Genomic DNA, 15,500 nt, shown 5'->3' with positions numbered 1-15,500 from the left:
GACTATTGATCTCATGTTCTGTGTGACTTTCTCAAGCTTAAATAGTAACACACCTCAATTCTCTTATTTTCAGAATACATACAGACCATAATGATGATGGAAGAATCAGTTCAACATGTTGTCATGACAGCCATTCAGGAGGTATGTTAGAGTGTCCATAGCGTGTAGAAATTAAGCCTTTCAATGTTGCAAAAAACCACACTTTTTTCCACTGTGATGAAAAAGGGGCACAGAGTTTGCAATTTTAGAAGAAACATTTTCCTCTTTTGAGTTAGAAAAACAAATCAAGAAAGCCTTCTTCATGTCAAAGAACTTTGGTTGCATGTCCCACTGCTCTAGAAGTTTAAATCTTCTCAGCTGTGGTGGGTTGACCTTGGCTAGCCTCCAGACGCCCACCAAGCCACTCTATCACTCCCCCTCCTTAATAGGACAGGGGGAGAAAATACAATGGAAAAGCTCATAGGTCAAGATAGGGACAGGGAGATCACTCATCAATTACTATCACAGGCAAAACATACTCGACTTGGGAAAATTAATTTAATTTATTGCCAATTAAAAAGAGAGTAAGGTATGAGAAATAACAACAAATCTAAAAACACCTTCCCCCCACCCCTCCCTTCTTGCTAGGTTCAACTTCACTCTTGACTTCTCTACCTCCTCCCCCCCCCAAGCAGCGCAGGGGGATAGGTAATAGGGAGTTGCAGTCAAGTCATAACACTTCATCTCTGCCACTTCTTCCTCCTCACACTCTTCCCCTGCTCTAGTGTGGGGTCCTACCCACACGATACAGTCCTCCATGAACTTCTCCAACATGGGTCCTTCCCACAGGATGCAGTTCTTCAAGAGCTCCTCCAGCATGGGTCCATTCCGCAGGGTGCAGTCCTTCAGGAATGGACTGCTCGAGCATGGTTCCCCCGTGGGGTCACAGGTCCTGCCAGAAAACCTGCTCCCATGTGGGCTCCTCTCCATGGGCCACAGTTCCTGCCAGGAGCCTGCTCCTGCGTGGGCTCTCCACAGGCTGCATTTTCCTTCAGGGCACATTTACCTGCTCTCGTGTGGGGTCCTCCATGGGCTACAGGGGAAATCTCTGCTCTGGAACCTGGAGCACCTCCTCCCCCTCCCTCTTCACTGACCTTGGTATCTGCAGGGTTGTTTCTCTCACATATTCCCATTCCTCTCCCTCAGCTGCTGCTGTGCAGCGGTTTTTTACCCTTTCTTAAATATATTATCACAGAGTTGCTACCACCGTCACTGATTGGTTCAGCTTTGGCCAGCAGTGGGTCTGTCTTGGAGACGTCTGGAACTGGCTCCATCTGACATGGGGACAGCTTCTGGTGTCTTCTCACAGAAGCCACCCCTGTAGCCCCCCCTGCTACCAAAACCTTGCCATGTAAACCCAATACATTGACTTAAAGAATGTTTTGATAATGGGGTCCCCTTCCTTTATCTTTCCTACTATGTAGCTCCTGAAGTGTATTATACTGCTTTTATGTAAGTAACCAAATACTGTAGATTTTTTTCATAAAATCATAGAGTCATAGAATATCTCAAGTTGGAAGGGACCCATGAGGATCATCAAGTCCAACTCCCTGCTCCTCCTAGGACTACCTAACACTAAACCATATGACTAAAAGCATCATCCAGATGCTCCTTGAACTCTGACAGGCTTGGTGCCATGACCACTTCCCTGGGGAGCCTGTTCCAGTGACTGACCACCCTCTCAGTGAAGAACCTTTTCCTCATGTCCAATCTGAACTTCCCATGATGCAGCTTCAAACCATTTTCTCATGTCCTATCACTGGTCACCAGAGAGGAGATCAGCACCTCCCCCTCCACTGCCCCTCTTGAGGAAGTTGTAGACTGCAATGAGGTTACCCCTCAGCCTTCTCTTCTCTAAGCTGAACAAACCAAGTGGCCTCAGTTGCTCAGTCTTGCCCTTGAGAACTTTCACCATCTTGGTTGCCCTCCTCTGGACACATTCTAATAGTTTGTTGTCCTTCTAATATTGAGGCATGCAAAACTGCACACAGTACTTGAGGCGAGGCTGCACCAGTGCAGTGTAGAGTGGGACAATCACCTCCCTCAACCAGCTAGCTATGCTGTGCTTGATGCACCCCAGGACACAGTGTGAGAGTCTGAAAGAGTTAATGTCTCAAACATTGTGGTGGGACAAATTCTGCATAATGATGAACTTTGCATAACAACGAACCCTGCATAGCAAGGAACCACAGGTGAAAATAAGCCAATCGGCACCCATCAGCAACAAGACTGGAGAGGTTGGGTGCTGGAGGGTGCACAGCTCTGTGTTCTGATAATGCTGTTCTGATATGCTGAGCAGGGCAATTCACCATGCCATTTTGATATACTGTTTTGAGATGCTGAGCAGGACAGCTCAACATACATGGCCAAAGATCAGGTCTGCAGGGAAGGAGAAGTTACTCCCCAAATGACCCCCAAGTCCCAAAGGCTCACAAACTGCTCATGACACCTAATTGTCTAATAAGTTTGAGTGCCCGCCCGAAGGAGGGGCAAGGATGATAAAAGGACACAAACTGAAGCCCCGGGTATGCAAGCCCACAGGAACTGGCTCGGACTGACTGGACCCTTCAGCTGACTGAACCAGCGCTGGTCCCAGGACCAGTGAAATCTTTCTCTCTTCCTTTTTTCTCTCTCTGTCTTGTTCTCTCTTTCTTTTTCCTTTTCCATAATCCCTACACCTCATCCCTTTAAGACATAAAACCATTGACCAAGTCTGGGACTAGGAGTGGATCTAGCCATCCCTTAGGCTCCTCTCTGCAAAGGAGTCTAGAAAGCAAGGGGGTCCACTCTGAACCTCGTGACTCAATGGGAGGGCTCTCCTTTTTCCCTGAATTGATGTATATGGTTACCCTGGGTTACTGAGGTAGTTCCATGCCAATTCCTGTTGAGAGAAACCCCACCACCTACTGTTAATGCCCTCCAAGTTCAGGTTGCTTCTGCCATGAATAAAATGTTTAACTGATTGTTTGTTGTCGTTTCACCTTAATTTAGCCTGAGGGAATTCTGAATTCAACACTACTCCCTGGTCTCTCCAGCCTGGGTTGTGACACATGCTTGGCCCTTTTGGCTGCCAGGGCACACTGTTGACTCATTCAACTTGCCATCAACCCAATCCCCCAGATATCTGTCTGTGGGGCTGCTCTCCAGCCTCTCGTCCCCCAGTTTGTATGTATAACCAGGATTACCCCATCCCAGGTGGAGAATCTGGCACTTCTTGTTAAATTTCATATGGTTGGTGATTGCCCAGATCTAGTCTGTCCAGATCTCTCTGTAAGGCCTCTCTACCCTCGAGGGAGTCCACAGCTCCTCCTATTTTAGTATGATTGGCAAACTTAATGTACATTTGACTCCTGCAACCAGATCATTTATAAAACCATTAAAGAACACTGTCCCTAAAATGGAGCCCGGGGAACCCCACTGGTGACTGGTCACCAGCCTGATGTAACCCCATTTACTAAAACTCTTTGAGCCCAACCCATCAGCCAATTGTTCACCGAATGTATTATGGACTTGTCTAACTGTATGCAGACATTTTGTCCAGAAGGATGCTGTGAGAGACAGTATCAAAAAGCTTTTAAAAATTTCTATCTAATAGTTGGAAAAAAAATAATATCTGAACAACTAAATGTTGTAACTGAACAAATGAAAAGAAATAAAGAAACATGCAGCAAAATATTCTTTTGTCAGTTATTAGCAATATTAATAGACTTTTTAAGGTATTCCTGATAATACTTTGTAGCATGTTAAAAAATATGCTGCAATGTGTTTTGTAAAAATGTCGTTTTAAGGATAGTAATGGGATACCTGATTTATTTTTAAGACTATGGTGATGGGGAAAGACTATTCTTCTGCTGTGCTTAGCAGTCCTTAGCCTGGAGAGTTGCTATATGCAATAAAGGTTTTCTTGATCATCTTTAACTGATAAATTACACTAACAATGCAGATGGAAGCATAAAAGAAGAAAACTACAGAATAATGTTGGGGACCACTCTGTTGCCATGAGTAACTTCTCAGTCAGGCTTCATAATGGAGATTTACTGCAGGGGAATAGTTAAAAGGAATAGCTTCCTGTACTTTCTGACAAGAAAGTATGGCAAGTGTCCAGAAGAAAATAACAGTTCTTAAGTCTTTGGCAATATGCCTTTTCTTCCTAGGCCTTCACTGCTTCTGAATGTGAGCAAAAAATGACAAATTTCATGTTGACCACTAGAGCAATTTCACTATTTCTGTTACATTTCTAAAAGATGTCACTGAAGAGATGTCACTTGAGCCTGAGGGCTCTGCTACCTGTTATCTTTTTCTCTCATGCTGCATTCTAACAGTCTTGGATCCTATTGGATGACTATGGAATCATTTCAAGCACTAAAATTGCAAATTGAGAGTTCTTAAAATTAGGATTTAAAAAAAATCCCCAAACTTCCTGCCAGATCAGCTTCTTTTTTCTATCTCTTTAAGTCAGTGCTGTCAAGAACAGGCTAGTGCCAAATTTCCTGCCTACGTTTTGGGTTATTTTACTATTTTACTTTTGTTTTGTGGGGTGGTTTTTTTCAGGGAGGGAAAACATTTCTTTTTGAGTTATTTGCTACATATCTGTTATATATATATATATATTTAAAATTTCTTATGGTACTGCTTTCAACCTTAACTTCACCTTAACTGGTGTCAGGGTTACTTGCTTGTCCATTCCAAGGAGACAATGTTTTGTAAATATTGTGTCTATAGTTGCCCTTGGTGTGTTATCAGGGAAGCTAATAAAACTGGCTAGCAGTCAGAGCTCAGCCTCTGAACTATTGCTTGCTAGAACCTTAAAATCTTATGACTTGACAATCATTTTTTCCTCACTAAAATCATTACAAACCATTCTTCTAGTCAAATTACAAAGAATTGTAATGCTTGTTTCAAAAAATACTCATTTTTAGTGAGTACTCATTAGAGTATAAATTTTTAATCTGCAAATTCCAGACAAATCAGGAGCAGTAAGCTTGGTCCTCTTTCATTTCTTTATAATTAGTTGAGATACAGATGTTTCAAAACCAAAAATAAGGATGTGGGCTCTCAAAATGGGAAAAGATGAAAACAACTGCCAGAGAACAATTTGAGACCTATCTTGTCTGCTACATAATAGCTGCCACCAGTCTAATGCTGTTTCAATACAGTGCTCTGCAAAAGATAGTGTAGCTTTCATGATAGATAATGAATGTGCTTTTTCAGAAGACAGAATGACTATGTAAGGTAATGTTTTTCATACTTTAGATATTATAAGTTCTGAATATGTCTTTCTGTAATTTTTTTTAATATACCTCATATAAAAATGAAGTAAAAAATGTTACTGTTGTCAGAAAAAAAAGCTTTCCTAAAGGTTAAGATGAACCTAATTTTGCATTGAAACTTACCTTTAATATGCAAGTAAATCTTATGTTTTTTCTAATCCAATGTAATCTAATTGCAGTTGATGATTAACGAGTCTCCAGTCTCTTTTGGAAATGATGCTTACATTGACCTTGAACGCCAGGTATCTAAGATAAGATATTTCTTTTCCTTTAATCACAGGAAATCAATGCCTAATCATTATGGTTTATTGTTAAGCAGTCTACCTTTTCTATTGTGGGAGAGTTTTGTGAAAAATTTGAATAATGAATGCAAAATAAAACTTGACTGCTTTTTACGGTTATCTGTGTAGAAGTACATAAATTCTGGTAGATGCAATTAATTTTTATGTCAGCTGTGCCTTGTAAACTTAAAAAAGGAAAGATTATGATCCTGTCTGTGAAAAGTAGAAGGCCCATCTAAAATTTATTATGTGTAATAAAATATGTACATATGCATTAACTATGTGCATATTTTATCAGACTAATTTTCTTGTAGGTATTTATTTATTTCCATGACTACATTTATACAGAAACTAGGAAGATATATGTCTTTTAATTATTTTAAAGAGATGTAACTGCATGTTTCCACACTGCTTATAAGATTCAGTGTCTTTTTTCAGATGGGTAGGTTTCTCCGTCACAATGTTGTTTCCCCTGTTGTACAGTAGGAGTAGTTCCCAGTGACTAGACAGGTTTTACCTTAACTTTTTATTCCTTGTATTTTACCCCCCAATCTTTTGTGTATTTGAAAAGTAGATTAAAAACTGAAATCATGTATTCTTTGCATCCATAAAGAAAAGTGTTATTGATGCTGTGGTGGGTTGACCCTGGCTGGATGCCAGGTGCCCACCAAAGCCGCTCTATCACTCCCCCTCCTCAGCTGGAACGGGGGAGAGAAAAATATAACGAAAGGCTCGTGGGTCAAGATAAGGGCAGTTTAATAAAATGATAGCAAAGGTCGCGCGCGAAAGCAAAGAAAAAAACAAATGATGTTACTCTCTACTTCCCATCAGCAGGCGATGTCTGGCCACTTCCTGGGAAGCAGGGCTCCAGTACGCGTAGTGCTTGCTCCGGAAGACAAAAATGCCCCCCCCTCCGTCTCCCTTCACTTAGCTTTTATATCTGAGCTGACGTCATATGGTATGGAATATCTGTTTGGTTAGTTTAGGTCAGCTGTCCTGGTTATGTCCTGTCCCAAGATCTTGCCCTGCCCCAGCCTGCCATTGAGAGGAGGGCAAAAATGTTGGAGAGACAGCCTTGATGCTGTGCCAGCACTGCTCAGCAGTAGCCAAAACACTGGTGTGTTATCGACACCTTTCTAGCTACAGAGCTGCAGAGCACAGTGCTATGAGGGCTGCTATAGGGAGTACTAACTCCATCTCAGCCAGACCCAATACAATCTCCACCCCTTATTCCATACCATTTGCGTCCTGCTCAGGTCCCACATAATTTAATACAGATATCTTCTAACCATACTATTGTATTTAATTCTCATTACTGAAATCCTTTCTTACCAACACTTACAACTGAAACTACATACTTAAACCACTTTTATACCCAACGTACATATTTATACATTCTTATTAATTACTATCCCTTGTCCTTTAAGAGATAGATATTCCAGGGGCTTCTTCCACTCCTTCAGATGTTCACACACAGGTTATGACTTGGGCCCCATCCATCAAGATGAGTGGTCAGGACAGGAGAAGCAGTACGTTCAATCGTTGGGCACCAACGTCGGCTTGGTTTGGGTCACCGATGCACTTGTCTGGTTCCTTGCGAAGTTCACTCCTCTGCAGTTCAGGTCATTCCTGCTACATTACTTCCTGCAACATACAACTCACATCACAGATTATTTTTCCCCCAAGGTTAAATGTCCTTGAGGCACACACTGGGTCTCCCCATCCTTCCGCATTACCCACCAAGTACACCCAGGTCCCTGAGCAAAGACAATCCCACGAATGGGTTTGCCTTTTCCCATGGGAGGTGCAATCCACACTGCCTTCCCCAGCCACTTCCCCATGTGCACCACGGGGACCTTATCTCCTCCCACAGTATGTAGGGGTTTTGTTTGGGCAGGACCAGGACGGTTAGCAGATCCTCTAGAGTTAACTAGCCAAGTGGCTTCTGCTAAATTTGCATCCCAATGCTTCCATGTCCCATTGCCTAGCGCTCTCAACATACTCTTCAACAGTCCATTATATCTCTCAATTTTTCCAGATGCCTGCGGGTGATAGGGTATGTGGTATACCCACTCAATGCCATGTTTCTTTGCCCAGGAGCTTATAAGGTTATTTCGGAAATGAGTCCCATTGTCTGATTCAATTCTTTCTGGGGTACCGTGTCGCCATAAAATTTGCCTTTCGAGGCCTAAGATGGTGTTTCGGGCAGTGGCATGGTTTACAGGATATGTTTCTAGCCAACCAGTAGTTGCTTCCACCATGGTGAGTACGTAGCACTTGCCTTGGCGTGTTCGTGGCAGTGGTCCAATGTAGTCAATTTGCCAGGCCTCGCCATATTGAAAACCCAACCACCGCCCTCTGTTCCAGGGAGACTTTACTCTGGTGGCTCTTTTGATTGCAGCACATGTTTCACATTCATGAGTGACCTGTGTGATGGCCTCCATGGTCAGGTCCACCCCTCGATCACGAGCCCACCTATATGTTGCATCTCTCCCTAGATGTCCCGATGTCTCATGGGCCCATCGAGCTACAAATAGCTCACCCTTACGCTCCCAGTCCAGGTCCACCTGAGCTATATCTATTTTGGCAGCCTTGTCTACCTGTTCATTATTTCGATGTTCTTCAGTGGCACGGCTTTTGGGCACGTGAGCATCTACATGATGTACCTTTAGAGTCATGTGTTCTACACGGGCAGCAATGTCCTGCCACAATGCTGCTGCCCAGATGGGTTTACCCTTGCGTTGCCAATTGGTCTTCTTCCACTGCTGTAGCCACCCCCATAGGGCATTAGCCACCATCCAGGAGTCGGTATAGAGGTAGAGTACCGGCCACTTTTCTCGTTCAGCAATGTCTAGAGCCAGTTGGATGGCTTTCACTTCTGCAAACTGACTTGACTCGCCTTCTCCTTCAGTGGCCTCAATGACTTGTCGTGTGGGACTCCACACAGCAGCTTTCCACTTCCGATGGTTCCCTACCACACGACAGGACCCATCAGTAAACAAAGCATAACACCTTTCATCTTCTGATAACTCATTATATGGTGGTGCCTCTTGGGCACGAGTCACCTCCTCAGGTGATGCTCCAAAATCTCTGCCTTCTGGCCATTCCATGATCTCTTCCAGAATTCCTGGGCGGTTAGATTTCCCCAGTCGAGCCCGTTGCGTGATCAATGCTATCCACTTACTCCATGTAGCGCTGGTTGCATGATGTGTAGAGGGGATGTTTCCTTTGAACATCCAGTGTAGCACGGGCAATCGTGGTGCCAAGAGGAGATATGTTTCTGTACCAACAACTTCTGAAGCGGCTCGAACCCCCTCATATGCTGCTAAGATCTCTTTTTCAGTCGGGGTATAGTGAGCTTCTGATCCTCGGTACCCCCGACTCCAAAACCCTAATGGTCGACCTCGGGTTTCTCCTGGTGTTTTCTGCCACAGGCTCCAGGTGAGACCATGTTCCCCAGCTGCAGTGTAGAGTACATTTTGTACATCTGGTCCTGTTCGGACGGGCCCAAGAGCTACTGCACGAGCTATTTCCTGTCTGATATGCTCAAAGGCTTGTTGTTGTTCAGGGCCCCATTCAAAATAGTTCTTTTTCCGCGTTACTCGATAGAGAGGGCTCACAAGCTGACTATAACCTGGAATATGCATTCTCCAGAACCCCACAAGGCCTAGGAAAGCTTGTGTTTCTTTCTTGTTAGCTGGTGGAGACATAGTTGCTATCTTGTTAACCACATCCATAGGGACATGACGGCGACCATCCTGCCATTTTATTCCCAAGAACTGAATCTCCTGTGCAGGTCCCTTGACCTTACTTTTCTTTATGGCGAAACCAGCTTTCAGAAGAATCTGAATTATTCTTTTTCCCTTCTCAAACACTTCTTCTGCCTTGTTGCCCCATACGATGATGTCATCTATGTATTGTAAATGTTCAGGGGCATCGCCTTGTTCCAGTGCCATTTGGATTAATCCGTGACAAATGGTAGGGCTGTGCTTCCACCCCTGGGGCAGCCGATTCCAGGTGTATTGGACACCTCTCCATGTGAAAGCAAACTGTGGCCTGCATTCTGCTGCCAAAGGAATGGAGAAAAATGCATTGGCAATATCAATTGTAGCATACCATGTGGCTGCCTTTGATGCCAGTTCATATTGAAGCTCTAACATGTCTGGTACAGCAGCACTCAATGGTGGTGTCACTTCATTCAGGCCGCGATAATCTACTGTTAACCTCCATCCTCCATCAGACTTCTGCACTGGCCATATAGGACTATTAAAAGGTGAATGAGTCTTGCTGATGACTCCTTGGCTCTCTAGGTGATGAATCAGCTCATGGATGGGAGCCAGGGAGTCTCGGTTTGTCCGGTATTGCCGACGGTGCACTGTCCTGGTAGCGATAGGCACCTGCTGTTCTTCAACTTGCAGCAATCCCACAGTAAAGGGATCTTCCGAGAGGCCAGGCAGGGTAGATAGCTGTTTGATCTTCTCTGCATTTACAGTGGCTACACCAAAAGCCCACCGGCACCCCTTTGGGTCCTTGAAGTACCCTCTCTTGAGGTAGTCTATGCCAAGGATACAAGGGGCCTCTGGACCGGTCACAATGGGGTGCTTTTCCCACTTGTCCCCTGTCAAGCTCACTTCAGCCTCCAGTATAGTCAATTCTTGGCATCCCCCTGTCACTCCAGAGATCCAGATGGATTCTGTGCCCCTGTATCCTGATGGCATCAGTGTACACTGTGCACCAGTGTCTACCAAAGCCTTATACTTCTGTGGGTCTGATGTGCCAGGCCATCGAATCCACACAGTCCAGTATATCCGATCATCCCTTTCCTTCTGGCCGAAGGCAGGGACCCTCTATTGCTGTTCCTCATCAGAATATTCACTGTCCGATCCTTGCGGTACCAGACCAGAAGTCCCCTCACCAGAATCAAGGGAGGTGGTTTCAGTTCTTCTATGCCTGGAGGATCGCTGAGTGCCTTCTTGGGCCTCTACAGCAACTACGCTGACAGCCTTCTTCTTGGGTGACCCCTTCTTAACAGCTGTCTTCCCTCTCAGTTCACGTACGCGGGCTTCCAGCTTAAAGGTGGGTTCACCATCCCACTTCCTCATGTCCTCCCCTTGGTCACGCAGGAAGAACCAGAGTGTACCACGTGGCATACGCCTTGGGCTCCCTTTCCCTCTGACTGGGGCAGGGGAGAACTGATTTCTTGGAGCATCCCTAACAGCCAAGGCACTGTCCTGTAGGGATGAGGAGACACAGAGATTTTCCTCAAAGTTTTGGAGCCAAGACGACACTTTCTCCACAGTTGGTGTTTCCATATCTGGACAATACATTGCTGCCAAGCTGTTAGAATACGACGCTGGGGCACCTTGAATCACCTTTCGCCACATGGCTCGTGTGCACAGGACATCCTCTGGGTCTTTGGAAACTTCCTCGTCATCTAGATCACTGTAGATGACTTCCACCACTGCTAACTCTCTCAGGTACTGAATGCCTTCATCTGCAGTAGTCCACTTTTCTGATGAATTTACAAGATCTTCCTTGAATGGATATCTTGCCTTCACACTTGAGAGGAGCCGGCTCCAGAGACTGCAAATTGCTGCCTCTTTCCCAATTCCTCTTTCAATTCCCCGGTTTCTAGCGAGGGATCCCAGCTGTTGCGCTTCCTTGCCTTCCAGTAGCTGACTATCAGCCCCGTTATCCCAGCATCGGAGCAGCCAGGCAGCAATCCGCTCACCTGGCTGGCGGCTGTAATCTTTCCGCAAGTCCCGAAGTTCTGAGGACGTCAGGGACCGGGTAGTTTCTGCTTCTTGTTTAAGTTCCCTCACTCCTTCCTCCAATTTCCTTATCGAAGGACCAGCTTCTAAATCAAGCCTTTCCTCTTCTTCTTCTTCCCTCACTAATCGATGGTATGGACCCGTTGATCTCCTTGTCCACTGTTTCCGTTTCACTACTGGGGCAATTACTGTAGTTGTTGTTTGGGTCCCTATCTCGAGCATCGAGTCCTTAGATGCAGTCTGGGTCCCTGCCTCAACCATGGTCCTCTGAGAGTATTGAACTGTGGCTCGGTAGGCATAGGCCAGGCCCCAGTACAGTGCGAGAAGCTGCTGGTTTTCATTGGGATAGGCAAGGCACCCTTCTATCAGGTGGCATGTCAGTTTGCCAGGGTTACTTGCCTGTTCGGATGTAAAATCCCAGATTATGGGAGGTGATAACCGTCCTAGGAATCTGCCCAAATCCTTCCACATACCCTGCCACCCAGGGACTGGTCGCTTGAGGGCACATTTCAATATTGCCTCACCTAAAACTTGCCTCCTCTTATACCAGGAAGAGACCAGGTTCCACAATACCCATAATATGCCACCAGTATTAATTATTAGTATTGAACAGCTCACGTAAGGGTGAACAAGGACCTCGGGAGCCTGCATAATAAAACCATTCACATCAATGCCTGGTAGGGAGAGGGAGATGTGTTCCCTCATCTCCTCCACAAGATAGCTCCCACAACACAGCAAAGCCATCACTGCCAGGACAAAGCACATAGACACTATTTGTATTAGCACGTTCCCACGTTCCTTCATTCTCCACACAAGATAGCTCCCACAGCACAGCAAAGTCATCAGTGCCAGGACAAAGCACACAGCCATTATTTGCATTAACATGTTCCCAAACTCAGCAAGCTAGAGATAAGCAAGCAGCTAACAAGCTCTGTGACCTGCACAGGAGCTTGCCACTTAATAACTAGCTATAGAACGCTTAATGCAAAACTGCCGTTGTCGTGCCCCACGTTGGGCGCCAAAAAGGACTGTGGTGGGTTGACCCTGGCTGGATGCCAGGTGCCCACCAAAGCCGCTCTATCACTCCCCCTCCTCAGCTGGAACGGGGGAGAGAAAAATATAACGAAAGGCTCGTGGGTCAAGATAAGGGCAGTTTAATAAAATGATAGCAAAGGTCGCGCGCGAAAGCAAAGAAAAAAACAAATGATGTTACTCTCTACTTCCCATCAGCAGGCGATGTCTGGCCACTTCCTGGGAAGCAGGGCTCCAGTACGCGTAGTGCTTGCTCCGGAAGACAAAAATGCCCCCCCCTCCGTCTCCCTTCACTTAGCTTTTATATCTGAGCTGACGTCATATGGTATGGAATATCTGTTTGGTTAGTTTAGGTCAGCTGTCCTGGTTATGTCCCGTCCCAAGATCTTGCCCTGCCCCAGCCTGCCATTGAGGGGAGGGCAAAAATGTTGGAGAGACAGCCTTGATGCTGTGCCAGCACTGCTCAGCAGTAGCCAAAACACTGGTGTGTTATCGACACCTTTCTAGCTACAGAGCTGCAGAGCACAGTGCTATGAGGGCTGCTATAGGGAGTACTAACTCCATCTCAGCCAGACCCAATACAGATGCTTTTTTTTTTCAGTGTACAGAGGCTATAGATTCTTCAGAGCTAAGCTGTTTGGTTTTGGGGGGGCCTCAGCTTACAGAATAAATGTAATAACTTCAATGTTTTGTTTCAAGACCAAATATCACCTTCAGCCATGTTTACCTTTGTTAGACAAATTAAACAATGATTACAGTTGCTACTTTGTTTCATTGTAGAAGCAGAATTGCTTTTCTTTTTTTCCCAAACTTCAATATTACATAAATGTAAAAACTTTACAATCATATAATTCATAATTTTGCTATATAATTTATAGACATATATGATTATGAAACTAAAAATTATTATTGTTTATGATAGTTGAAGAAAACTACAGAAGAATTAAATGAAGCACTAGCAACAAAAGAAGAAATTGCTCAGAGATGTCATGAATTAGATATGCAGGTAGGTCATCTTCAAATTGAGAAAAAGGTATGTTAATTCTTGGACATCTGAAGAAAGGGATTATTGTGGAAATCTACCTTTTATATTTAAAAAAAAGTTCCTCAGTTGCTGTATTTCTTTACCCATGTTAGCAGAGCAAAAAGCGCTTGCCCACTTGTATTGATTCAGTTATGTCAGCATTAAGGTGACTGGTACTGACAAAGCTTTTTTGCATTCAAGCAAGAAACGAACTGCATTGCTCAATTCATGAGTTACAGAAAACCTAGGAGGAGTTTTGTTTGTATAATGATTTCAGTAAAAAGTTACAACCAAATCAAAATTACTCTAGACTATCACCTATGCATAAACTAAACTTTACTGTAAACTGAGCATATGTGATCTGGAAGGCATCAACAGACAAAACCTGGAACCCAGAAGGGCCATTTCAATCAGTTCCTATTTTGGCATATAATCTGGCTTTTAGCCAAGCAGTAATGACCGGAATTATGAAGCCTTGTGCCTTATTGATTTGTGTTTGACGGTTGGTTGATTTTGTTGTGTTGGATGCAAGTTATGATCAAAACTTTCCTTTCTCTTGCGTTATTTATATTCTTTCTTTTCCCCTCCTACCTGCATTTTGACTGTATAGTGTCTAATAATATGAGCTTATGCTTCAGACATTCTTTGAGTCACAGCACTTTGGCTTCTCTGCCTCACTTGCTGTTTTCACAAAGCTGGCAGAAATTTAATCATCTTTGGGGCCTCTGTTCCTGTTTCAAGTCCATTTGCAATTGGCCATTGGATTAAAAAATTTCTTGGAGAGGCATGGCCATGAGAGACTTGAATATTCTTTGTGATTGTATAAATAGTTTCCTTTGGAAAACATGTTAAAAAACCTATGGGGTGCGGCGACTGAATTAAGCATTCAAGCTATCTGTACAAGATTCATAGAATAGAATCATAGAATCATTTAGGTTGGAAAAGACCTTCAAGATCATAGAGTCCAACCATTAACCATGCCCACTAAACCATGTCCTGAAGTACCCTGTCCACTCGCTTTTTTAATATCTCCAGGGATGGTGACTCAACCACTTCCCTGGGCAGCCTATTCCAATGTTTGACAACCCTCTCAGTAAAAAAATTTTTCCTAATATCTAACCTAAATCTCCCTTGCCTTAACTTGAGGCCATTTCCTCTTGTCCTATCTCCAGCCACCTGAAAGAAGAGACCAACACTCACCTCACTAAAACCCCCCTTCAGGTAGTTGTAGAGAGCGATAAGGTCTCCCCTCAGACTCCTCTTTTCTAGACTAGACAGCCCCAGCTCCCTCAGCCGTTCCTCATAAGACTTGTGCTCCAGGCCCCTCACCAACTTGGTTGCCCTCCTCTGAACATGCTCCAGCACCTCAATGTCTTTCCTGTAGTGAGGGGCCCAAAACTGAACACAGTACTCGAGGTGCAGCCTCACCAGTGCCGAGTACAGGGGAACAATCACCTCCCTGTTCCTGCTGGCCACACTATTTCTGATACAGGCTAGGATGCGATTGGCCTTTTTGGCCACCTGGGCACACTGCTGGCTCATATTCAGCCAGCTGTCAACCAGCGCACCCAGGTCTTTTTCTGCCAGGGAGCTTTCCAGCCACTCTTCCCTTTATTTCACAAAAGGATCAAACTTATATATGTTTCAACAAAGATCTAGAAAGAACTAATGGCTTACAGCCAATACTACTAACACAGGAGCGCATATCTGGCTCAGCTGGGAAGTTTGCCAGTCCTCAGAACAGTTAAAGATAAAAACATTCCATACACATACTCGTGACTCTTTTCAGCCACATCTTCCCAGGCATACACTGGGCCATCGTCTGACCTGACCTTGTAAAACTAGTTCTTAAAAGACTTGGCCAACATGCAGCACAACAAATTCTAACGTTCACTCTTGAAAACAAATGCCAGGTGTTCCAAGATGCTCCCATATCTCCCCCCTTTTTGTTTAGGAACATCAGTTTCACGAGGAAGGCAGCTTTGAACCAACGCAATCCTTGTACTGCTCCGCAGATGATTCTGATTGCTGCAAACACACAAATGATTAATAACCCTCCAATAGAAATACAAATTCAGATACA

General features: G+C 44.5%; 4 protein-coding genes across 21 annotated transcripts in view; 1 reads left to right on the top strand and 3 right to left on the bottom strand.

The window, feature by feature from the left end:
- LOC126035460 (uncharacterized) overlaps positions 1 to 9,464 on the bottom strand; it is a 255,710-nt gene extending 246,246 nt beyond the window's left edge. The window contains exon 1 of the mRNA XM_049794071.1: positions 8,325 to 9,464. Within this exon, the coding sequence (XP_049650028.1) occupies positions 8,325 to 9,327 (1,003 nt within the window). The 5' untranslated portion in view covers positions 9,328 to 9,464. The remainder of the gene's footprint in view (positions 1 to 8,324) is intronic.
- LOC126035473 (uncharacterized) overlaps positions 1 to 15,500 on the bottom strand; it is a 309,976-nt gene that overhangs the window by 119,242 nt on the left and 175,234 nt on the right. The window lies entirely within an intron of this gene.
- LOC126035483 (uncharacterized) overlaps positions 1 to 15,500 on the bottom strand; it is a 187,573-nt gene that overhangs the window by 41,076 nt on the left and 130,997 nt on the right. The window lies entirely within an intron of this gene.
- LOC126035447 (protein Hook homolog 3-like) overlaps positions 1 to 15,500 on the top strand; it is a 144,873-nt gene that overhangs the window by 59,113 nt on the left and 70,260 nt on the right. For all 16 annotated transcript variants that reach the window (XM_049794039.1, XM_049794034.1, XM_049794026.1 and 13 more), the window contains 3 exons: positions 74 to 141; positions 5,489 to 5,551; positions 13,316 to 13,399. In XM_049794039.1, coding sequence (XP_049649996.1) covers positions 74 to 141; positions 5,489 to 5,551; positions 13,316 to 13,399 — 215 coding nt within the window. The remainder of the gene's footprint in view (positions 1 to 73; positions 142 to 5,488; positions 5,552 to 13,315; positions 13,400 to 15,500) is intronic.

This window comes from Accipiter gentilis, chromosome W (assembly GCF_929443795.1).
Source record: "Accipiter gentilis chromosome W, bAccGen1.1, whole genome shotgun sequence".
NCBI lineage: Eukaryota > Metazoa > Chordata > Aves > Accipitriformes > Accipitridae > Astur > Astur gentilis.
The sequence above is the reverse complement of the archived record's forward strand: the minus strand, read 5'-3'. Positions and strand labels throughout refer to the sequence as shown.